The following is a 26,846-nucleotide window of genomic DNA, read 5'->3' as shown; positions in this document are numbered from 1 at the left end:
TTAAAATTTTATATGTCATATTTACGTTATAATTCTTTATTTTATTTTATGATTTATATATTATTATTATTTTATTTTTCACTTATTTTCTTTAAATAAATTTTAAAATATCATTGATGATTATGACAGGAGAATATATAACTTTTTATTTTTTATTATTAATAATAAATTAATTTTAGTAGTAAAAGTTACATGTCCTTTTTGGTTATTTTGAAAAAAATTATCCAAACAGAATTTATTTATTAAAAATACTTTTCATAAGTATTTATCAAACATAATTTTATTTTTGAAAAGCATTTTTTTTAAAATTATTTTATAAAAATGTTTCTCGGCATTTTTGTAAGGGCAATGCACACGGACTCGAATGCCATTCACATGACAAAACTGTATTACCATTCTGCCCATCAAAACATAGAACATCTGTTTTGCTGAGCTGAGGGTAATTAAGTAAATTAAAGCACCATCTATAACACAAATACTCAATTCCACACGCCTCGATCAGCTCTTGAGATCGTTCCCTCTCAAAGTCCTCCCTCTTCCCTCTATATAATAACCCACCCTTGTCGCTCAATAAAGATCTTCTTCTCCCTTTCATATAAAAGATTCTTCTTTCAAATTCTATACCGCTACTAATTACCCCACCACCTTCAAGCAATCACCCTTTCTCAGCTCCAATTCAGCACAGTTTTTAAAGCAAACCCTAGTTTTACATTTTGCTTTCAAAGGTCTGGATCTGACCCATTTTTCATCATCAGCTAATGTTGTTTCAATAAAATTTCCATTGTAATTGTAACAATTCCTTTAAGAGTTCAATCGGAGCGAATTTGTGATACATTATACTCCAGTTTAGTTTTCCGTCTTCTATTAGATATGTTATAAAAATCTGATTTTGCTTTAGCAAGAGCAGTCTTGGGGATTAACTATTGATAAGACAAATCAAAAAATTGGGTAGGGGAAGGGGCATAGTTGATATTCATGTTTTCCCTTTATCTAGGCAAGGAATTATTACTGTCCATTTCACTGGCATTCTCACGTATTAACTTTGTCTACCAAGATTTTGACAGAAAAAATAAATCAAATAGATTTTTTTTATACGTTTGTTGAGATTGGATCCCCGGCCTTCTATGGTTTGGAGGAATAACTATTTTCATAATTGATGAAGAGATATTGACTCTGTAGAAAATGTAGATAGCTTTTAGTATTGGGGAACCCAATATTGTCTAAATTGAGCTACATTGACAGTGAGGATTTATATAGTATGCCCAACTCAAAATAGAGCTACATTGACAATGAGGATTTATATAACATAGCCAACTAGTTTGGGGTTGATGTGCAGTTGTTGTATTGTTTATCAACCAGAATATTGATTGTATCTGCTACTTTAATTCCTTGTTGTAGTGTTTCGTGTACGGTAGGGACTAGGTGAAAAGAGGAATGGCGGATCAGGCATTAGAGGGGAGCCAGCCAGTGGATCTTTCCAAGCACCCTTCTGGAATAGTTCCTACTCTCCAGTACGTTTATTCTTATCACTTCTACCAACTTTATTACATATATAGGCCAGTAATAGGGTCTATGAATTGTTTACAAGCCGTTGGTTGTTAACTCCTGTCTCGAAAACTTAGTATCTTATTTGATTTCTTTCAAAATGAAATGTAATAATGTAACACCTTGTATCTGTTGCTAGTGGGAGGTGATAGATATCCCGTGGATTTAGTTGAGCTGCGTGAAAGCTTGCCTGGCACCATGGTTATCAAAAAAATTTTCAAATTGTTGTTTAGGAAAATAAATATTATCAATTGAATTGAAATGGAGGGAGTAGCATTGATATCCACCAGTCTTGCTTTTCACCTAAACATACTGCTCATTTTCTTTTTACACAAGTGATAAAATTACTTCTGATATGTTTAGGTTGATTGGTGCAAGCGGCAATACTGTGTATTTTAAAAGTATATATTTCACTAAGTGACTATGTATCTGCCATTCTTATCCATTGCTAGGAATATTGTCTCTACGGTTAATTTGGACTGCAAGTTGGACCTGAAAGCTATTGCACTTCAAGCTCGAAATGCAGAGTACAATCCAAAGGTATATTTCTGTGCTATAGTTTGTTATTGTAGTTGGTGATAAGGTAATAGATCCTCTTAATGCATATTCATGATGTGTTTTATCTAATATGTGAATGAAGCTATGTACTATTAGGGGTCGTTTGGTTGGGAACCAAGTTATGCTGGGATTAGTTATACTGGGATTACTTGTCCTTCCTGAGATTAGTTTTTGATGGTTGTTTGGTTTGTGGTACTAAAAATAATAGGCATTACATTCTTTTTAAGAATAGATAGTTTGTTTACAAAAATACCCTTCACCTTATTTATCTTAATTATTTTCCTTCATATTAAATACAAAAGAAATTAAAAAGTTACTAATTTTTTTTTGAACTTTAGTAGATTCTTTTTCCTAAAAATACATATTAAGAATTTTTTGTTGATATTTCTTAAACGTGTATGAAGTGTTAATATTTCATGTTAAATTATTTATTTTGTCCTAAATTTAATAAAATGTTGGTAATTTCATTTTTTGTTAAAAAAGCTTCATTATCAAAAATTATAAAAAAGAATTACTCTCATTTTTCATTATTTAGTATCATTAATATTTGGAGAGTTAAAATTGTGTTTTAAAAAAAAAATAAAAAAATTTCAAACATTTAGCTATATATAAAAAATAATTTTTTATTTAATAATTAAGCATGTACTAAGTTGGAAAGGGAATGTCAAGATACTTTAATTACTTGTCCATGATAAATTTGTTAGGAAAAATGACAATTTGAAGTAAGATTAATAAACATTTCTAAGAAATAGAAAGTCAATAAACCCTTGGATCAATTTTGAATTTGATTGTGTAAATAGTTTTTATGGTGTCACTATCATTTTTTCTTGACTCCTTACTTTTATAGCATTTAATAAGCTCATATAATTGTTTAAATTTATCAAAATGGATGAAAATTTGTAGAGTAATTAAACTTTAAATTAGTGATAAAATTGACACAAAATATTTGATGTGAGGACTACCAAAATCTCACTTTCTCTCTTTTATATAGTATTAAAGTAAAGAAGTAATATATATATATATGAAAAGTGATAATTGGAGGATATTTTTGCCATTTTAAGGCTTTATCCCAAGGTAAATAATGTTGGGATTATTTATACCACTCATAGAGTGGGATAACTTATCCCGGTACTATTTGTTAATCCCGGGATAAGTTATCCCGAACTTGACAACCAAACAAGACACCAAAATTTTTATCCCGGGACTATTTTTTTATCCCGGGATTATAAGTTTTAATGCCTCACACCAAACGGCCCCTTAGATCTTCTTATGACACTGTCAGAGATTTGCTAACCTGTTGCTTTCAAATGATTTGTTTTGGACGTCATGATTTTGAAAAGGAAAAGAAAAATGGAATTTGTTTCTGTCGTGGTTGTGAATGTTGGGAGATAATAGAAGCTTCTTGCAGTACTAACTACTAAATGAACTTTATTTGAGCATGTGAATATTGTTTTGCACTATAACTTATGAGGCAATTGACAATTTTTCTCTCTTTAGCAGTTTCCAATTGACCTTTTTATATAAGGATTTCCCTCCAAATGATTTGTTTTAATATTTAAGTTTATGATTTCTTCCCATCTGTTCAACAAAGAACAAAGTTACTGAACCTATGTTGGTGGGAGGTAGCAAGTACTTGGTACCCCATGGAATGAGTCGAGGTTTGTGCACACTGGCATAGACACTGAAGTCATAAAAAATGTCTAATCTTGTAAATGAATTTGTTTGACTCATTGCTTTCCATTTTCAAAGATTTAGTTCTCCTTGAAAGAAATGTAAAGAAGGGGTGCCTTGGAGTAACCGGTAAAGTTGTTGTCATGTGACTAGGATGTGACTAGGAGGTCACGGGTTCAAGTCATGGAAACAGACTCTTGCATAAATGCAATGTTGACTTTCTGAACTTGGTCTACAAGTGGCGCCCCACAGCATAATTCAGCTTGAATTTTGATGAAAGGCTGGTGGTTGTTCTTTTACTAAAATGAGTATTATGGGCCTTTGCACCTTGCATCTATTGTCTTCTCATCTTTTCCATTCATTTGATTTCTCTTTGTTTAGGTATTGGGGGTTGGGGTTGGGGGAATTTACCACAAATATGATCTGCAAATCACAAGTCCAGTTTAGTTCTTTTTGGCACCTTACAGCTCAGTTAATTGTTAAGTCTTCAGTTGGTCACCTAGCCTTCAATGCAGAGCTATCTCTTTCACTTATCCGAAATAAGTTCTCTTAATTGCTTACCAAACTGGCCCATTTCAGCGAGGAATTGGTCAGTATTGTGTTACTGGATTTCTACTTAATTATATCTCTTATACTTGTTTTTAATACCTTGTTTACGAAATTTGGGTTAAGGCTCTAAATATATTTGATGTTCCTATTTAAGGTTTGGCAATTAATAGAATTGTAGCAGTTTCAAACAAAGTAATCCATGAATCATTAAAAGGAGGAATTCTATCATTAATATCAGGTAGACATGTAAAAAAATTACTATGACATTAATTTGTGTATAGCAATTAAGTAGCTTTTGTGTATAGCAATAGTTATGCTTCTTAACTTGTTTCGTCACTGTATTCTTGTTGGATCTTCTGGGAGACTATTTGTGAATATTTGGATGCTGAGAGACTATCTACAATTCTCTGTGCTTATAAATGGCTCACCAGCAGGCTTTTTCAGTGCACAAAGAGGTCTTAGACAAGGAGACCCTTTGTCATTGTTTTTATTTTTGTTGGCTATGGAAGGTCTCAACAGCATGAGCATGATCAAGACAGTTTATATCAATGGGTGGATTAGAGGGTTCAATGTGGCTAGAAATGGAGGTGAGAATCTGGAGGTTACTCATCTGCAATATGCAGATGATACTCTCTTAATGTGTAAAGGTGATAAGAAGCAATTAAAGACCTTAAGGGTGATATTAGTACTCTTTGAAGGGATTTCAAGGTTGCATATCAATTGGAGGAAAAACTTCTTATATCCTATCAACGAGGTTCAAAATCTAGCATCTATAAATGTAATCCTAGGTGGAGAAGTAGTAGCTCTACCCACCATCTATCTGGGAATGCCTTTGGGTGCAAAGTCACTATCAACAGAAATATGGAGTGGTGTGATTGAGAAATGTTAAAGAAATTGGCAAGGTGGAATCTTTCCCGAGTAGGAAGACTAACCCTCATTTAACTCTGTCCTTGATTCCCTCCCAACTTACATGATGTCTGTTTTCCCCATCCCTGCAGGGGTTATCACCAGATTAGATAAGGTTAGCAGGAAATTTCTTTGGCAAGGAAGCAACGAAAGAAAGGGGTACAATCTGGTTAAATGGGAGGCAGTAACTATCGGGAAAAGAAAAGGAGGATTAGGCATCAAGAACTTGAAATCCCAGAGCAAGTCCCTGTGAATGAAATGGCTAGGGAAATACAGTATTGACAATCAGACCTTGTGGAGGAATGTCATTAGTGCCATATATGAAGAGGAATATCAGTGGATGACAAAGGAGATAGCTACACCTTATGGAGTTGGTGTGTGATCCGTCAGAGCACTATGGGAGGAATTCAAGGTCAACACTAAGATTAAAGTGGCAAACGGAGCCAAGACTGATTTCTGGAAAGATGAGTGGCATGAGGCAGGAAGCCTAGAAAGTCAATTTCTAGATAGTTATGCACTAGTCTCTCATCAAAAAAAGATTATTGCAGACTTCTGGACACAACAAGGATGGTCATTTAACTTTAGAAGACAACTGAACGATTGGGGGATCCAGCGAGTAGCTGATATGGTGGAAAGGCAGAAAGAAGGGCCAGTTTAAGGTGAACAAAGCTTATAGCAGGATGAACCAAACTTCCCAGTGCAAAAGGAACTGGCCTTGGAATGGCATATGGAATAACGGAAAAAGAAAGCACCACTTGAAGTAGCATGTTTTGTCTGGTTATTAGCCAAGGAAGCAGTTCTCACTCAAGACAATTTGTTGAAAAGAGGCATACAATTGTGCCCCAGATATTTCTTCTTTGGGGAAAATGCAGAGACAACCGACCATCTTTCTCTACATTGCAAAGTCACTGGACAGCTGTGGAGGATGTTCTTAAATCTAAAGGGCATTTCCTGGACAATCCCTGGAAAGATTATAGAAACATTTCAGAGCTGGGAGAAAGCAAGTGTATTGGCAAAGGCCAAAGACAGATGGAGGATTGTCCCAACATGTATTTGGTGGGCAATATGGAAAGATAGGAACGCTAGATATTTTGAGAACTTAGAGAGCAGTATGCAAAAGATTAAGCTTAATTGTCTTTTGTTACTGTGTTTATGGTGTAATCAAGTATACTCAAATTATACTATCTCTATAATAGATGTTCTAGATTCTATTTAGATAAGAGATAGAAGAATAGAGTTGTAGATGATGTAAATATGGTTTCAGTACAACCTAAGTACTGCTTTTGGAGAAATACAAAGTTACCTATTTCAAAAAAAATATTTGGATGCTGTAATCAGCAGTGCCTCAGTTAGAGCTTACTGTGGACATAACCCTATATACGAAGGTGTAGAGGACGTGAATTAGGGTAGAGGGTTGGTGGGTAGGAGTGAGTCCTTGCTAGTAGGAAGGTGTGCTTTGTTTGTAGTTGTGCCTGTAGTTGTCGTGTTATGCATGTGTCTTGTAGTTTCTTGTTCGTGGTGTTTTAGTGATGTGTGTGATTTTCAGATACATTGTGTTATTACTCTGTGGATGTCTTGTTTTTTTAGTATATCAAGTAGTGTGTTATCCCATTTTGTTTGTTGTTTTATGTTTTTATACTGTTATTGTCCTAACCCGGGGTCTATCGGAAACAACCTCTCTACTTTGTCTGGGGTAGTTGTATGGACTACGTACACTTTATCCTCCCCAGGCCCCACTTTGTGGGACTTCATTGGGTATGATGTTGTTGTTTTTGTTGTTGTTGTATCAGCAGTACTTCAGTACTTCTCTGCCAAGCAGTTGAGAATGAAAGTATATATTATATAACAACTTGTTGTGCTTTCAGCGTTTTGCTGCAGTGATCATGAGAATTAGAGAACCAAAGACTACAGCATTGATTTTTGCTTCTGGGAAGATGGTATGTTCTAAACAGCTATTGATGGGTTTGGTTTTAGCAAATATTAGCATTGTTGCTGATCCAGTTGTTGATTAATTCAAGTAATTCTGGAAACTTCTTATATAACCTTGTTAAAATGAACTTCTCATTGTTCGTAAATCATGTTTGTTATCTGCTTTTTAATTGTGAATTTATCTGTCTCAGGTTTGTACTGGAGCCAAAAGTGAACAGCAGTCAAAGTTGGCAGCCCGGAAAGTATGTACTGGTTAATTGGTAGTATTGTATCCTTGATGATGAATCCCTAGATCTTAATCTAAGTTCAATGAATGAGAAAATTCTACTACGGGTTAAGGATCAGTATAGTATATTTCTTGAAAAGGTCCAAACTGTTCAGCGAGCTTTTTATGTCTTATAGTAGTTATTTTAAGAAATTCTCAAGTTCACACATTTCTTTTCACTTTCATGTACTTATCTTTCTTATTTTAATGTTTTCCTAATCTTTTTCAGTATGCTAGAATCATTCAAAAGCTTGGTTTTCCAGCCAAGTTCAAGGTAACACCATCGCGCTGTTATTCAGTTTGTTGAGATTTTATAGACAAATATCAACATACATCCCCTTCCCTCTTGCTGAATGTGAAAATGAAAACAATGAATGGGAAGAAAAGAACTGCCTCTTCAGCCAAAAAAAAAGTAGAAAATAACTTTATATGTTTCCATCCTAATGACTGCATTCTTTACAGTTTTGAAATGTTTTGAACTCCTTTCTAAACTTCTACTTCAGAGCTAAATGTTATGAATATATTCCCCTATCTCTGGATCTAACCCGTCAATGATGGTACCTTTTTTCATGTGAATTCCGCATAAATAAATAAGAGGAGTTTTAATTATATTTAGGATTCCACCACAAAAGGCAAATCAGAATACTGCTTTGAACCTGCAGAAGGAGTAATCTATTTTAAACTGCTCTGGTGCTTTGTATTCGCTAGAATCAAAGCAAAAAAATAAACTTACAACCTCGATCAACAAGTTGTGCAGAGGAAACGCTATAGCTGCTGTTGTGCTAGGATGTGTGATTGAAAGGTTGCAGTACTCATTTTGCAATGTTCTGGAAGAGGCTAAGGAATATTTCTTTTGTTTCAAGTATTTGCACTTGTTTTCAAAATGCTTCAAAATGATTTAGAACTCTTTAGACATCGCTTTCTTCTTTGGCTCTAGTTTTCTGGAAGCAGTACACAATTAAAAGAACACTTGTTTCCAAACAATCCCTAGTCTTGCTGTAATTTTGTTCTTTTTGTTGTTTCTGCTCTATGTTTTTGTTACATTTAATGTTTCTGATCCTTTGCAGGATTTTAAGATCCAGAATATAGTTGGTTCTTGTGATGTTAAATTTCCTATTCGACTTGAAGGCCTTGCATATGCCCATGGTGCTTTTTCAAGTGTGAGTAACTGACATGTCACTATTTCTCAGTGTTCATAATTTCATATTTAAATTGCAATGCCTGTTGTACCTGTAAGCCTTTGATGCAATTGACTTTTTGGTTACATTACTGTCCAACAAAATTCAGCATTTACCTTCTTTATTCAGTCTGTATATATATATATGTCCTGTAATTGTATCTATAACAGATCAAATTATAAAGTTTCAGAATATTGTTCCTTTTGAATTTATTCAATGGAGATAATATTTACCTTTTTCCACATTATGTCTTACTATTTATCAGTCTTCATCCGGTACTAGATAAAATTCCAAAATTCTATCAATTGTTGGTTTTAGATATTAGGTATTCTTGACCTGCTTTCCCCATGTCAGTTGTCTTGGAAATGATGGTTATTAGAAATACAAAGGCTCTGGTACTTTATGCGCGGTTAACAAAAGTTTTGGTAGCACTGAATAAGCAGTAAGCCATAACCAGAAAAAACATACTAGGTCATGGTCTTGGTTTAACCATGGGTTAACTACAAATGGTGCTGAATTTAAGTAACGGTCATAAATAATTCACCTATCCAATTAATGACATCCTTTGTGTTGACGATTCTGAAGTATTACACACTGTAGGGCTTCAGATCTTCTACTATTTATATTTATTAACAATTTAGACAATGATTTGATGTTTCCTTATCACAGTTGTTTATCAATTGCTACTATAATATGTTTTCCTAAAGTATAATTACCTTAGTCAATTTAACTTCACAAAATTTGGTATGCATAGTATCACTCATTTATAGAGAAACCAATTATTTAACTGAATTTGATAAAGATGGATAAAGGCTCAACTTAGATTGTGATGTATGTCCAAGTAGCTCGAGCCCACTGACTGGCAGAGAACTCGTCGGCGTGCTTTTTGGATCTTCTTGCCTTGCAATCTGTTAGTACTTGTTACCTATCGAAAGTTTACAACCTCTTTGGAGCGCACTTGCTTCCCTTCGTCCTCTGTGGTCAAACTACTCTTGCCATTATTATGCAGTTGTCAGTGTCTCTCATGGTCATCTGCCTCATACCCCATCTTATCAGCCTTCTGTAAGAATTTTATAGGCATCTCTCTCTCGACATTTTAATTTGTCCAATTGATTTGTAGGGTAAAGGCTGTACCACAGTAATAGAAGTGGTTTGTTGTATAACCAATCCCACATGCTTCGTTTATGATTTAAAATGATATTCTAACCTTGTTTCTGATCAGAAATGCAACTTTTACATAGTCCCAAGTGATTGGTCCAGGTGGCAATGCTTGAGCTTCAGTACCTTGATATGTTTAGTAGAATCACGACGTTGTAAATAGAAAGTCAAAAGAACTGTTTAGGTAGAAACTAGTATGTTGACTTGATTGTTAATATTCTTACTTTGTATTTATCATCTTTCATTTTCTCTTGGTACAGTATGAGCCAGAACTATTTCCTGGACTAATATATCGCATGAAACAACCAAAGATAGTGCTGCTTATTTTTGTTTCTGGGAAAATTGTCATCACAGGAGCCAAGGTAATACAATAGTATCTGCCTGTTTAAGATTCTTCACTAAATTTCTAAATGTTATGCTGGTGATTGACCTTATTAAGGATTTTATCCTATTCAGGTTAGAGATGAGACATATACTGCCTTCGAGAACATATACCCAGTTCTTACTGAGTTCAGGAAGAATCAGCAATGGTATGATGATGGGTTGTTTATATATGCATAATTTTTATTTGGCATGAAAAAATTTTAGTCCATTAATCACCCAGGGAGAGGCTGTTCATATACCCTTTAAATACGCGACAAAGGGGTAAGTACTCCTAAGTGGTTGTTAAGCCCCACTGTTACCTTTGCCCAAAAAAAAGTGGTTGTTAAGCCACTAGTCAGTTACTTAACATACATCAAGATTTTAGGCATAACTTCTAGCGCTTAATTGTAGTAAATGCATTAAATGTCAGAAAGAGATGATCAAGTCCGTCTTGCTGTTGGATGGAATAGTGGACCCATTATTTGGTGGGAGGAGAACTGAGATACTAGTCATTGCACAGAATGTTTTCCCTTTCATTTTATATGTAAAGCGGACTTATTTTCTTTGTCATGCAACGTTGAAGGTAGTGTTGTGTCAATTTTTTAGCTTTTAAAGAAATTCAGAAAAGAAAAGATGAAATAGTTTGCAGGGAGTAGGTCATTAGCAGTTTGGAAAGGAGTGCCCAGGGTATTCTTGTTTTAGCACCTTGTGCAATTTTTAGGGAGGCCTGTTGCCATTTTATACAAACAAATGTAGTTTGTTGCACCTTGTGCAATTTTTAGGGAGGCCTGTTGCCATTTTATACAAACAAATGTAGTTTGTTGCTCTATAACTTATCCTTATCCTTATACTACTGTTGGTTGCTTGCAGAGTTTGATAGACTTGTTTCATGCAGTGGAGCATCTGCTATGACTAACTGCAGGGTGGTTCAAATTTGGAGACTTGTTTGTTTTTTCTTAATTGTAGATATTATATAAATCAAGCATTGGCTTTTGTGGAAAGTTTGTTTAAGTTACAGCTGATTTAGCAATATTGGGATAACTGTGTTACTTCTTTTGTAGCATATCATAAATTTCAATTTAGAGCCCAATTTCTTGTACTTGGTTGAGTCTATAATGCTTGAAAGCGGCCGTTTGGTTTGGTTTTTCTCAGTTTGACCTGGAAATGTGTGTGCCTAACTTGCCTTAGATGCTAAACGTTTTACCTGCTGTTAACTGCCTGGATTATTTATGACAAGTATAAACAGCTGACAATTTTATGAAACGAGGAAAAGGGTTGCCGCTACAGTTTTAAGAGTGTGTATGTACGTGATAGCTTTGTTATATTGTTGGTGAGCTATTCATTTGAGTGATAACGTTGACATGTTCGTGATGCGTGTCTTCATCTTAGTAGTGTAGTTTTTTTGCTGGCTTTGTTTATTTTCCTTCCCATCATAATAACTTTAGCTGATATTTGTCGCTCTTTGTTACGACACTTGGCTTGACAATTAATCCTCCGTGATTATCCAAACTGAAAAAATCGATTCCTATAAAGACGCACCTCCGTTGTCTGAGAGGCTGTCTAATTGCATGGAGAATTTACATTAAAGATTTTGGAAAAGTTCCATGATTGAGCTAGTTAATATGTACAATGTATTTGTTATACAACAGCTACACTAAAAATATTATCTGTAAATTCTATAGCTACGCTTCACTTTTTCTAGCATCTCCCCTCCCCGTGTCTCCGCCTTTCGTTTTTCCTAGCTTTACTTGTTCCTTTTTTTTTTCTTTTTCTTTTTTGGTATTTTGCCAATGTGGAAAAGAGCCTGTTGTTCACCTATTGAAAATGATATAAAAATGTTATCCATCCACCTTTTGATTTTATAGTACTCTTTAAATCCCACCTTTGGGCTCTGAAGGGTGCCAAAATATCCTTCATTTAACATTTTCAATATTAGATTTAAAAAAATACTTCTTTGATGAAGTGGCACATTCTCATTGATCTGGATTTTATTAATTAAAAAAAATTAAAAATCTAATTTACAATGCCTTGTTTTGAAATTTATGATCTAGTACTTTTTATGGGTTGAAATTCATGTGATGAACAACTAAAAACTTATTGTGTACTCATCAAACATGTCATGGTTCTTAAAACAAAACAATGCCCACAACATGATTTTTACAAGTTGAGCTCCTAGTTACGGGAACTTTAGTTTTAGAAATCTTTTGGAGCATGCAAAATAAATGATGCTTTGTCTGGTGAACTACAATGCTATAGTGCATGTAAATGAAAAATGAGTTTAGAAGTTAGTTGTAGTAGACCAGTAGATTTTGTCTGTCTTTATTGATTCAGGATTTTAGATAATTTTTTCTCTAAAGTGATATCAATGACACTGAATACAATAACACTCACCTGCTGAAATGTGTTGTGAATGATATTATAACAGAAGTACTTGTGGTATTATAACTTTGAAACAAATGTATTAACGTAATTTGTCATGATATTTAGTCATAAGGTTCAGTAAGTCTCATTTCACCTTTCACGCATAAAACAGGGCATGGTAATTTACCTCTAAAGCAGAGACCAATAAACAAATTTTTTTGGCTTGATTTCACAAAGGAAGAAAGTAACTTATGGTGCAATCTTAGATAGACTACGAGACACATCTATTCATTCATAAAATAAAGATGCACACTTTGACATGATTTCACAATAAAAAGTATTAAACTATTAATATATTAGTATTGATCGTCGAGTATAGATGAGATAGGTGTTGTGGATTAAATTTTTTTAATTTTTTAAAATAATAAAATTAGGACTAATGAAAATGTGATACTTGAAATATTTTTTATGTTTTTAATATTGGGAAAGTTAAATAAAGATATTTTGGAGTCGAAAGATAGATGTGAACGATATTTTGAATTCCAAAGGTAGATGTGAAGGGTATTTAGAGCCCAAAGATGGACCTGAAAGGCAATATAGAACCAAAAGGTAGATGAAGGACATTTTTGCACCATTACCAATAGGTGAAGGGCATTTCAGGCCCTTTTATGTTGTTTGTGTATGTATTAATTGTTTGCGCTCTTTCTGTGCCTTTGTTTATGGTTTATTTGCTCCTTTTCTTTATACTTTTTTTTGACGATAACTACATGACTTAGCAAACATAGACTTCTAATTATCCAATTTAGCCCAAGTTTTAATTATTTATAATTCATAGCCCCTCTTGCATATTAAATACAATTCATAGCCTCTCATTTATTTTTTTTCTCTTTCTCTATTTTCTTCTTACCCTCTTTTTTTTTTTTTGTTTTTTTTTTTTTTTTTTTTATTTTTTTTGTTGTTATTGTTTTGTGTGTGTATATATATATATATATATTATATTATATTTGATATTTATTTGTATCATACTATACATTTTAAATAAATTTATTATTTGTATTTGAATAGTTTAACCGTGAATATGTACAATTTATCATTTGTATTTGTATACAAATAAGTAAATGAATTAATTGTATTTGCTTGAATCTTAAATATATAAATATGCAATGTGTCATTCAATGCAAGTGTATCATTAGTATTTATTTATTAAATTTATCATTTGTATTCGTATATAAGCAACTATCATTTGTATGCGTATGGTTCAGGTTGTATAAACATGTATCATTTGATGCAAATGTAATATTTGTATTTGTATAATTTATTATTTTATAAATACAAATGTTTGTAGAAAGAAAATAAAAATTCTTTTTCAATTGTTTAAAAATACAAATGATCTTGTCAACTATAAATTTAAATACACATAAATGATACAAATTAAATTAAAAATAAAAATATAGTATTCGGTCAACTTACAAATATAAATACAAATTAATTCTTTAAAAATACAAGTGTATCGATAAAAAATATACCCAAATACAAACAAAATAAAACTGTAAAATATAAATACAATGTCTAGTCAATAATAAAATACAAATACAAAATGATTCTTTAAAATACAAGTGCAAATTGTATAAAATATAAATGATGGTGCGAACTAACAAACACAAATACAAGTGCAAACTATAAAATACAAATACGCGTGAATTATAAAATACAAATACAAATGCGATCTATAACATATATACAAATACAAGCGCGAACTATAAATTATAAATACAAATACAAATATAATTATATCAACGAATACAAAAATATAAATGATGTTGTGAATACAAATACGATAAGCAATTGTGGTATTTTCATTATTATTCGTGACTTGTACTCAAATAGCTATATTTTTCAAAAATATAAAAAATATAAGATAAAAAAAAGAAAAAAAGAAAAATAGAAGCTAGAGATAGAATAAAAGAGAAATAACGAAAAGAAAGAAAAAAAAAAAAAAAAAAAAAAAAAAATAAAAAAAAAAAAAAGAAGAAGAAAAAAATAAAAAGAAAGAATCAAAAAAAAAAACAAGAATAAAAAAAGTAAAAACTAAAAAAAAAATAAAAAAAGAGAAAATAATAAAATAACAAAAATGATGGTAAATACAAATACAATACGCGGTTATGATGTTTCCATCAACATCCATGACTTGCATTCAATGTAGTCATATTTTTAAAAATTAAAAGAAATATAAAATATAAAATGTGATTAATGTATTCATGTTTTATATGAATACAAATTATTGAGTAAAAGTGAATACATCGGTTGTGATTCGAATACATCAACTATAAATGATAATACCGTAAAGTATGGCTATGGAAGATGGATTTTGTGCCAAAATAACGCTATTTTTGAAACTTTCCCTTTTTTTTCTTATGTTTTTTCCTTGTTTTTTTCTTTGAAAAATCTTCTATGTGATTGTCTCTATTAGGTGTATTTTGCTTTGTATGTTTAATAAATTGTATCAGTTGAATAAGCATACAATCTAGTATCAGCCTATATGTGTATTGAATACATGTATTATATTTTTGCATCGCGAATGAATACAAATGATGCAAGAATGCTTGTATGTATCAAATCCAATTTGTATTAGCTTGTACCAATATGTATTTTTGTGTCGTGAATGAATACAAATGATACAAGTGAATACAAATGATACAAGTGATATTGACTCTATTGCTACATCACAAATGAATACAAGAGCAAATGAGTAGAAGCGATGCAAACTTTGTGTATCACATGTATTAGAGTGTATGTATCGAATACAAGTGATACACCTTATTTGTATCAGACTGTATCCATTGATACAATCTATATCTTGCATCTCTTCTCCAAATCTCGTTCGGCTCTCTCATCTCTTTCCATATCTCACTCGCTGCTCTTCTCTCTATCAAAATGTACACATCATATTTTATCAAATACAATCTATATTTAGTTGAATATATCTTGCATGCATTGTATTTCTTCTCTCAAGCATCTCTCCTCTTTTCTATAAAGTCTCGCTCACCTCTCTCCCATTCTCTTCTCTCTTCTATAAATTTGTTGCTATAAATTGAGAAATACAAACTATAACTATAAATCTCCAATTATGACAAATGCCAAAAGATAGTCATTATTGAAATTTTCTCAAAGATTTTCGGTAGAGAAAATATATCTATCAGAAATCGTTAACCTAGAAAGATACATAAATTACTTTACTCCCTCAATTCACTTTTATTCGTCCACATTAAACTTTTCACACATCTTAAAAATAAGGACTAATATGAGTATTTTATCATAATACCTACTAATTAATGTACAGTCTTATGTCTTAAGAAATGATTTAAACAATAACTAATTAATATTGAGGGTAAAACAAAAAAAATAGTTATCTTTTCTTGACACGTTCAAGTAAAAGTAAAAATATATTTAAGAATATTGAAAAAGTTAAGATCCGTGAGAAGAACTATCCTACTCACAATTTAAAGTTAGCAACGATGGTGTTCGTGCTGAAGTTGTGGTGGCATTATCAATATGGGGTTTATTGTGAGGTCTTTACCAATCATCATAGTCTTCGGTACTTCTTCATCCAGATGGACCTTAATAGAAGAAAAGATAGGTGGTTGGATTTTCTTAAGGATTATAATCTCACGATTCTCTATCATCCGGCCAAGGCAAATATGGTAGCAGATGCCTTGAGTCAGAAGACAGTGAGCATGGGAAGTTTGACTTTTCTTCTAGCTGAGTTTTGGCCTATAGCTTTAGACGTTCATTCTTTAGCCAACCAGTTAGTTTGACTTGATATTTATTTACCCATATGAGTTCTTGCTTGCATTGAGGTTAGATCAATATTATTAGAGCAGATTCGGAGACAAAGATTGATGATGAGAAATTGAGGGTGATTCAGGATAAGGTATTAATTGACGAGGCTAAGGAGGATTTTCTTGATCTAGAGGGTGTTTTGAGGATTAAGGATTGAGTTTGTGCATTGAATTTGGTGATTTGACTAGACTTATCATGAAGGAGACTCACAATTCGAGGTATTTTATTCATCGAGGACAATGGGTATATACCATGACCTAAAACAACACTATTGGTGGTGTGGGGTGAAGCGGAACATTGTAGAGTTAGGGTACACGCATTTGATTACCAATAACTGAAGGTTGGTTTGACTCGGAGGATGCCTATACCCCAGTGGAAAGGGAAGCATATCACAATAGATTTTGTAGTTGGGTTACCCCAGACCTTGGGGAAATTTAACTCTGTCGTGACCCTCTTAGGAAGATGCCACTTCTGAAATAAAGACTAATAGGACACTTGTAATATTTAAAAGTTCTTAACTTAAGACATATTTATTATCATTTAATATCGAAATTAGGCCCGTTCAAAAAGAGTTAAAGGCATAAAATTTTGTCATTTAGTAAGTCATGTAATTCCAAGTTCAAACAATGTAAGTGTTTTAATCTGTGGTGATGGACTATTTCAAAAAGAATCAAGCAAGTGTTTCACAAAATCTCATTTATAATTAAGCACTGCTATAGGCTAATGTTACAAATTATTATCAAACTTCCAAGTATCAAAAGATAACTAGTTCATCCTTTACATGTACTTTCAAAACAAAATACAAATTTAGTACATCACAAGACTTGGATATACATACCTCAAAATAATCAAACATGTTATCAAATTTAAGTTACAAACCATGGTCTTATGAGCAAGCCAACCTTTAAAATTACATCTACGTGTGACACATATCATATACAAGTCCAATAGTTACTACAAAATACAGATGCCTATATACGAATGTGATGTCTATTATAGCTCCAAAAATGGGCAACTTTCAGGCATCCTCCCGAACATTTTCTACAATAGAATTAACTATCATACGCAGAAAGCTTAGTGGTGCATAAACAAAAAGTTTGGATCCATTATATTCTCTAATTCCCTTTGAAGTCATAGTCATCTCAATTGAAACATATATAAATAAATTAAGTAAATGAATATATCAAAAGTATCAAATTCGATATATAAAGACTCAAGTGTCAAGAAAGCTCATAGAACTATTTCAGAAGAGGTCAAATAATAAATTTCATCCAATATGTTTGTCATGTCATCACAATAAGCATAACAAATATTGAGAAGGACCGAAGCTTTTTATCTGTAATGATCTTTTCCATGTCATGGTATAATCTAAGCGTGCAAAATTTGAGTTAAAATTTTCTCCAAATAAAGTGTTAGAAATTTCAGACTAGGCTAGTCTTGGATGAATTTCAAATGTGTTTTGGTCAAGATAAATTAGGTAATGGATATGTAGATGATGATGTGATTTGAGACTATAATATAATAATTAGGAGGTTAAGGAGTTCGTAGGAACATTTAGAATTGAATATGGGTTAATCAAACTCCAGATATAATGTTTGACATAAAGGGATTAGTTTGAAATATCAAAATCTGAAAGTGTGTTATAAAATTGGCAAATATCTTAAACTGTTGACTTTCTACATTGTCTATTTCGCTATAGCGGGAAGCAGACTGCTACAACTGGCCTGCTATGATGGAAATATTCTCCTATAGTAAAAGTCAATATTGGTTAGTCCCATCATAACAAGAGATTCCACTACAGTGAGGTCGCTATAGAGGAAATCGGATCGCTATAGAGGCTACACATAGTTGAGTGTTATTTTTAGAATTAAAACATTATTTTCATCCCATATTCATTTAAGGCCAGCTTAGGATGAAAAAGGGCGAATTCCATCAGTTTCTACCCAAATTTCTCGTTGAGGTAATAATCCACATATTTAACTAGTTTTTTTATGGTTAATTCTTAGACTCGCGGATTTTAATTATGTGGGACAATTAACTTGATTTAGGTTGATTTTCTAGTGTAAAGTAGTGAAAACAGGGTGCAATCCTTGAATTTTGATTAAGGGTGGATGAATTTTATAAATGGTCAAAATTTATTCTTTCATACATGAATTTGATAGAATTAAAGTGGAATGAAGGTAGAAAAATCCTAGTTAAGAAAAGAAAAAAGATCAAATTTATCCCTCTACTTTGAAAAATTGGACAAATATATCTTTCATCATACTTTTGGACCATATTTATCCTCATTGTCATACTTTGAAGTCAAACTTATCCTCTACTTTACAAAATTGATTAAATATATTCTTCATCGTACTTTGGGGTCAAATTTACCGTTGATGTCATACTTTAAAGTGAATCCTGATGAAGAATTATTTATAGTCTGAGTAAGCTAAAACAAAGAACTGTTGTTCATTTGGCAGTGAAAGTGCAACTTTCATGTAGAAGATTTGACCATAAAAGATTCAAGAATTAGAAAATATAAACGTAAATTTAATGAAATGTGATATGATATTTGTAAGTGTTGTTACCGAGGATTGTTGTTGTGCAGTGGCAATGGATATGATCTCATCTTGAAAGAAAATGAATTGTAGAGATCCTGATTGACTTGTACTTTTTTCCTGTATGCGATCAATATTTATTTATTTGTTCTAGTCCTGCAAGTAAAAAAAGTGTCAGAAAATTATATTTTGGATGTGTCGATGGTATGTATGAAAGCAATTCTTTCTAATAGGAAGAATCATGCTCTAGTGCAGAAACTTGTGGGGTATGGAGGATCGATCTGAATTGTTGTAATGAATCTGTTCGTTAATCCTATGTGTAATTGAATCGTTAGTTTGAATTTCATAATTTAGTGGTAACAAATAGGATAAAATACACTGATATATGCATTTAATAGAATACACTAATATATGCATTTACCTGGTCTTGATTTTGCAATTTTTTTTACAAGGATGATTGAGTATTGATTGATTTCTTTCAAAATTTTGGCTCCATCATAATCAATGAAGTTATACCGGAGTGTAAATTTGATAGATTTTTTGTTGCATGAAATGATGGAACATGCATTATTTTTTAAAAAACTGTCAGTCTAAACATTGTTTGAATATAGCAAGCTCATGAGATGGATTCTTCTCTTTCTTAGATGCGCTATCTACTCTCTAGCAAAAAGGATAAATGCATGATACTCTTAAATGTAAAACTAACACATACAAAGAAAAAGAATCTTATTTGCAAAATCATCAGACTCCATTCACAAAAGAGTCAAACTCATATAAAATAAACTTCAATCTTTTTTCACATCAGGAGTGTTTTTCATTAACAAGTAAATGATTCAAAATAATCACTTCATGCAAAATCCAGATTCTTAATGACACACTCAAACTTGTCAGCAAATATAAAATCAGAGGAAAAGCACATACTTATCATATTATAAATTTTCCTAACTCAACTTGATTAAAGAAATTGTTGTTTAATAATTATTCTTTTTTATTTTCAGCCTTTTTCTTATAAGTTTTATTGAGAGCTATTTTCATCAATAACCAGCTGACAACAACACCATTTAACCTCCATTATTTTCTTATCTATTTAGACGTTAAGCAAGTATAATGACATTGTTTCTTACTGTTGCTCTGCACTAAAAAGGGACTAAATACAGTTCAATAATTTTTATTTTTAGTTAAAGGAAAAAATTTTAAATCGAAGTACGCTGCTTTGTATTATTGTTCTGCGCTAAAAAAGGACTAAATACAGTTCACTTTAATATTCAGTTTTAGCTAAAGAAAAAAAATTTCAGATCAAAATAGAAACAACAATCAAGAATAACTACTTCACATAGTGAGTTTCATTTTCAGTTTTGATAAAAATAAAAAGCAAACGAATATGAAAACACCAAAACAGATAAAAGTGTCTACTAACCTGTTATCCATTATATAGAAACAACAATCAAGAATAATTACTTCACATATTGAGTTTCATTTTCAATTTTGACCAAAAAAGAAAGCAGAAAGATGTGAAAACTCTAAAGCAAATAAAAGTGTATACTAACCTATGATCCATTATAATGAAGTCTTGAATTCTGAATTCATTTGCAATATCTGTTTGTGATCCGACGTTTAGTACAATGACAAGAACGTCTTAGAAGAAAGAGTCATTATAATGAATAAAAAAAATTATTGTAACAATAGCAGAAAAGCGTAATACATAAAGTATTGTAATATTAAATTCATGTCCATCAGATTAATGATCAAAGTTCTCAAATGATGTAAGATTTAGTTGCGCTGATTGTGACAATGAATTTTTTGACGGATTTAGTTCTTCAATTGGTTCAACAATAGTATTTCTATCAATTATGCAAATGAAGTCATTAATTAATTTGCCGTATGCATTGTTTGATTCCTTAACATTTGCAATGGACAACAAGTGGGTATGAAAAAGATGCAACAGATTTGGATAATATTTTATATCTATTTCAAATATAATGCTGAACTTGTGTTTCTTGTGTGATAATATATTATTTTAATTTTTTCCACAGTTACTCAAGATTGAAGGCACTGCCAATTTAAAAAAAATATCAGAGAAAGTAGATCCATAGTTATAGCACCGAAAGTATGATTGAACTAAAAGTGACGAATCATTAATTCAAATTAGAAAGTCTTGTCATCAAGTATTCAAATTCTAATACATAAAAATTCAAGAAAGTAATAAATTTTATCAAAATCAGAAAGTCTAACAAAAAATTTCACGAAAGTAAAAAAACTTTATCGAAATTAGAACTCTTGTTACCAAGTATACAAATTCTAACACAAAAAAATTCAACAAAGTGGTAACATTTTCAAAGTCTCATCACCAAGTAATCAAATTCAACACAAAAAAAATTCAAGAGATTGATAAAACTCATGATCTGTTAAAAATAATAAAGTACAAAATTTGATAGAAACAAATAAACCCCACATTAATAGAGTCACATGCTATAAACATAATTCTGAATCAAAATTCAAGAACTCCATAAGAGATTTGCATCAAGAAATGAATAACTTATAGGATTTTGAAGAGCTGTTCACTTCAGTTGATTTAGATTTCTAGATTGTGGGTGAGCTACACAAGGTATAGGAATTTCATAAAAAATATGTACTTTTTTGTGATTTTATTTGAACCAACATCACGTGAAAAGCAGACAAAATTAGATAAAAGGACATTACATTTTTAACCAAGCCTTTTCAAAATGTCATTTCAAAAACTCAGGTTGAAGATAAATGAAATTAAATCTGAAAATAATAAAAAATTATATATTCTGCAATTGAAATATTGTTTGAGTATTTTTTTCATTTAGTTAATCACACAAAGACTAAATTGTAGAAAAGGAAAAACAAGAATGCATTATCCTATCCAAACATTTGAGAAGTTAATATAACCAAATTCTAAAAGAAGAGAAACAGGAATGAATCATTCTTTTTAAACATTTGAAAAGTTAATATAATCAAAGTATAAATACCTTTATTTCTATGTGATAACTCTTTATCATATGCCACTCTAAGAGATGTGACTGCGAATATATTATTATATAATCTTATGTAAGTTCGAAATATTTTAATTTTCAGTATTTTGCAGATAAAGATTTTTTAACTCTATGAAAATTTTATGGGATATCAGTTTAATAGAGCCTTTGCCACAATAGAAAGCGGGCGACTCGTATTCAAATTTTCTTGCATCACAAAGAATTATGCTTTGAAATAGATTTCAAGAGAATGTAACTTATGGATGGTTGTGTTATTGTTGAGTAGTTAATATATTGTTCTGTAGTATTTGAAGTTGAGCCTCGTTCAAATTGAGATAACGAATCTATTAACAAAAGAGGTGTTGATCACTAAAACTAATTGAGGTGACTTTAAATTACCGGTTCCTTGACTCAGCTATATTACTTCACGCTTTATCTAATAAAGCTTCTTTCTTATCGGCTTGCATTGTTTTGTATTTTCACAATGTCTAGCCTTTTAATCTTTATGTATTTTTTTAAAGCATGAATGTATTTGTATATTTTTATTTGATATTGTAATATTGATTTGCTAACATTGTGTCACATGGCATGCATATTTAAAATATTAATAAAATATAAGCATGTAAATAATCAAATATAAATTTAGTAACAGGAATAACACCTGGTAAGTGAAACACTGCACAACAGCACAGATAAAGAGCTACTCTATCAAAATTGAAAGCACAAAGAAGAGAACACAGATAAAATTTAAAGATTATCAATACTTTTTATTTAAAAACTAAATCAATATAGTTATGTGTTATTTAAAACTTTTGAATACGATTTTACTTCTCTGAATATAACAAAAGCGCAAATTATGTTAAATTAAGAGAGAAATAGTAAGTGAATTTTATTTACACAGTGAAGAAAGTGTAATTTTTCAACAAAAATTTGTAATTAATTTTTGATAATGTTCTGATTACACTCTTGAATAGGTGTAGTAAACGCTGTTAATATTTATCCAACAAAAAGTCGGGATCGAATCCATAGGAAACAATGTAAGTGGTGATTGAATAAGATCGAAATAAAAGTAACTTGATAAATTCGAACCTAAGATATAAGTATTTTGGAGAATTTTGATAATAAAAATGAAATACGAATAAAATTAAGATAAAATATGAATAGTGATCAATGGTTATCAGAACGATGAAAAATGAGATATGTGACACAGGAATCAAATCTATCAATGAGACATCATATTCAATTAATAACTTTCAATTCAATCATGGATCTAGTAAATTACACTTGAATTTAATATTATCCACTAACGTTTGTTGATCATTGAGGGCTTAGCCCTCACTTGTTTTGTCAAACAAAGCTTAGAAGCATGATGCACAAACTTAATTTTGGGCTATGCTAGAATTTGGATATGTCTAGCATCAAATATCATAAGATGGGTCATACGATCAAATCAGGCTAAATTAATCTTTCTCAACCTCAGTTAGCTCTGTCAAGCATTAATCTTTCATTTTTTCACATTCATGATTTTCGAAAACTTCAGTGATAAAAATATTATTTTTTAAAAGCTCAAATCTAAGCACGAAAAAAGATAGATTTTTTATTTTACATTTTCTTCTTGAGAGATCATACCTTAAAACTAATGAAGTGTTAGAAGCAGAGTCAGTAGTTCCTAATATAAAATTATTGACTGACGAGATATAGTAATATGGAGAGAAAAATGATTCAAGCACCAACAGAATTGAAAGTGCCCCTTCTTTCAAAGAGAGTAGGACGGATTATTAAGATAAAATATGAACAGTGATCAATTGTTATCAGAACGATGAAAAATGAGATATGTGACACGGGAATCAAATCTATCAATGAGACATCATATTCAATTAACTATTTTCAATTCAATCATGGATCTAGTAAATTCGATTTGAATTCAATATCACCCACTAATGTTTTTTGATCATTGAGGGCTTAGTCTTCACTTGTTTTGTCAAACAAAGCTTAGAAGCATGATGTACAAATTCAATTTTTGGCTACGCTATAATTTGGATATGTCTAGCATCAAATTTCATAAGATGGGTCATACGATCAAATCACGCTAAATTAATTTTTTCCAACCTCAGTAAGCTCTGTTAAGCATTAATCTTTCATTTTTCCGTAGTCATGATTTTTGAAAACTTCAGTGATAAAAATATTATTTTTTAAAAGCTCAAATCTAAGCACGAAAAAAAATAAACTTTTTATTTCACATTTTCTTCTTGAGAGATCATGCCTTAAAACTAATGAAGTGTTAGAAGCAGAGTCAGTAGTTTCTCATATAAAATTATTGACTGACGAGATATAGTAATATGGAGAAAAAAAATTCAAGCACCAACAGAATCGAAAGCGTCCCTTCTTTCAAAGAGAGTAGGACAGGTTATTCATATTTCATTTGATGGTCAGAGGCAAATTGAAAGCTAAGCGGTGGGAATTCAAAAGATTTTTCGAGGAAAAATAGAGATGTCTCCTACCTTACTCATAATATGTGAAAGTATCAATCTAATTTTATAGAGTCATTTGGTCTGAATGCTACATGAAGAACATAAGCCATAAGACGGAACCGAAAAATGATGCAATATTGGTACAAGAACAAACTTACAAAAGCTATAAAGAAAATATGCATATAGTGGCAACACAATGTTTTTGACCCCTATCCACTCTTAAAGTTTAAAAAGATGCACATGATAAAACTTCAATTTCACTATTTCCAGCTCAAAATATTCATCCTTTGTAAATGTGGAAATAAGAGCAAATAAGGAGATATGGATCTTTCTTATCAGAAATTTATAGATACTATTTTGTTGTATTTTCTACTTAACTTGTCTTATAACTTTCTTAGGACATCATTAGCTATTAAAAAACACATCAAATAACCTCTCAGAACACTCCCAAATCCTCAAGGTCAAGAACACTTAGAGTTTTCATCAAACACATCAATTGAGGATTTCAAGGGTGATTTCTCTCCGTACTTTTTGATATTTAAGGCATATTACTCTTTTCTCATTGTCAATTTTGTAAAAGCATATGATTTGAAGTATTATTCAAAATTATATATACCCATTGGATATTATTGTAATAGGTTACGACTGTTATTATTGACAAACATATATTTAATTCTAAGATTGACTTTTTATCTTGTTCGAAGTTTTTGATTGATTAATTAATTCGAGATTTTGGAATTTCTTTGTCAATTATTGTGAGACTATTAATATGTTTTCTTTATTGAATTTCATGAATTGTTTCACGGACAGATTTCATGCCAATTTCTTTTTGAGGCTAGTCTTAAGTAGGACCTAATGAAAGACAGTCACTTCTTCGAAGATGAAGCTATTTGAAATGTAAGTCTGCTTATGTTTCTATGCTTTTTGATCCAAGTTGTTAACTAATATACATAAGTTAAGATCATGAATACATAAATTAAGACCATGTTTAAACGTTTTATTGTTTATGGATAGGTCTCTTGGTTACACTTTTTATTCCTTAACTAATCTCTTGTTCGTAGTTTTCAATTGATTAATTAATTTGAGATTTTGGACTTTCTTTGTCAATTATTGTGAGACTATTCATATTTTTTCCTTATTGAATATCATGGATTATTTCGCAGATAGATTTCATGTCAATTTCTTTTTGAGGCTAGTCTCGAGTAGGACCTGATGAAAAATAGTCACTTCTTCGAAGATGAAGCTATTTGAATTATAAGTCTGTTTATGTTTCTATGCTTTCTGATCCTAGTTGTTAACTAATATACATAAATTAAGACCATGTATACATAAATTAAGGCCATGTTTAAACGTTTTATTGTTTATGGATATATCTCTTGAGTACACTTTTTATTCCTGAACAATATGTGAGTGGACCAGAAAGAAGATTAGTAGAGTTCGATTGACACCTTGGGCAGTTAGTGGGAATGTTCATCATTTCCTATTTCTCTTTTTTATTTTGATATGTACGAAAAGAACTAATCAAGAAGAATATAGAGCAAAGTAATAAAATCACACCTAAACCAAATTACATTTTGGCAGAAAACTAAATCTTATAAAAGTTTAGAAAACAATGCAGACACTAATCTAAATGATTTTACATTAGATTTTGCACAAAAGTAAGCCGATTCAAACCTGCTCTTATTCTACTAAAAAGATCCTAGGGACTGAAGGTGTGTTCAAAACCTACCAACTCAATATTAGATAGCGAAAGTCACTACACTTTTTTTTTAATCAGTGAACTCCTAATCACATGAAAATTTCCTCTTAAGAGGCCATACCTTAAAACTAATGAGGTGTTAGAAGAGGAGGTGCAATATTGATGGTTGGTATAAGAACAAACTTTCAGAAGCTATATAGAAAAATATGCATGCAATATAAGTAGAACTTATTACTCTGAACCATCAGTGATGTGTAAACTCAACAATAAAGATCACCATATCAAATTATACCAAAAGATATCAATGATAGCAAACTCACTTTTTTTGAAGATGGAATAAATTATTTTTTGACAGAAAATTAAATCTTAAAAAAATTTAGAAAGCAGTGCAGACACTAATCTAAATGATTTTATATTTGATTTTGCATCTAAAATAGTTAATTGAAGAAATGTATGGCTAACTCACATCTAAGTAGGTCATTCTGTCATATCAACTCCAAGTGCTATCTCCAGCAAATATTCAGTAGATTTTGAAGCAAGTCATTTAATTAGATATAGGGAGTTTAAAATTATATGACACATCAAATATTATTTTAGCAACTAATTCATAGTGAATTCACATAAAGGATATATATCACACCAAATATTATTCATAAATCTCATCTAGTAAAAGTAAAAACGATAGTTTGTAAACGTAACAGGTATTCGTGAAATTAGTTGAGGTAGCAAGCTAATCTGAATACAATTGGCTCAAACAAAAAAACATGAGATAGTAAATTATTTTTTTGGCTTGACTAACAACATAAGGAGTCATTTT

At 31.2% G+C, this 26,846-nt stretch overlaps 1 protein-coding gene across 2 annotated transcripts; it reads left to right on the top strand.

The window, feature by feature from the left end:
- Positions 1 to 487: 487 nt before the first annotated feature.
- On the top strand, positions 488 to 11,273 carry LOC107878107 (TATA-box-binding protein). 2 transcript variants are annotated; one of them, XM_047396957.1, is made up of 10 exons: positions 488 to 725; positions 1,416 to 1,511; positions 1,998 to 2,085; positions 7,095 to 7,166; positions 7,350 to 7,400; positions 7,653 to 7,697; positions 8,491 to 8,583; positions 10,020 to 10,121; positions 10,216 to 10,289; positions 10,993 to 11,273. In XM_047396957.1, coding segments are annotated over exons 2-10 (603 nt in total). In that variant the 5' UTR covers positions 488 to 725; positions 1,416 to 1,434; the 3' UTR covers positions 10,994 to 11,273. The 2 variants fall into 2 exon arrangements, with proteins under 2 accessions (XP_047252913.1, XP_016580479.1); XM_016724993.2 differs by having other exon boundaries at positions 491 to 725; positions 1,399 to 1,511.
- The last annotated feature ends 15,573 nt before the right edge of the window (positions 11,274 to 26,846 follow it).

Source organism: Capsicum annuum, chromosome 1 (assembly GCF_002878395.1).
Source record: "Capsicum annuum cultivar UCD-10X-F1 chromosome 1, UCD10Xv1.1, whole genome shotgun sequence".
Taxonomy (NCBI): Eukaryota; Viridiplantae; Streptophyta; class Magnoliopsida; order Solanales; family Solanaceae; genus Capsicum; species Capsicum annuum.
The sequence above is the reverse complement of the archived record's forward strand: the minus strand, read 5'-3'. Positions and strand labels throughout refer to the sequence as shown.

Coding starts and splice junctions, on each gene's coding strand:
- LOC107878107 (XM_047396957.1), top strand. CDS start 1,435: ATGGCGGATCAGGCATTAGAGGGGAGCCAGCCAGTGGATCTTTCCAAG. Junction 2,086..7,094: donor ATGCAGAGTACAATCCAAAG/GTATATTTCTGT, acceptor TTGTGCTTTCAG/CGTTTTGCTGCAGTGATCAT. Junction 8,584..10,019: donor CCCATGGTGCTTTTTCAAGT/GTGAGTAACTGA, acceptor CTCTTGGTACAG/TATGAGCCAGAACTATTTCC.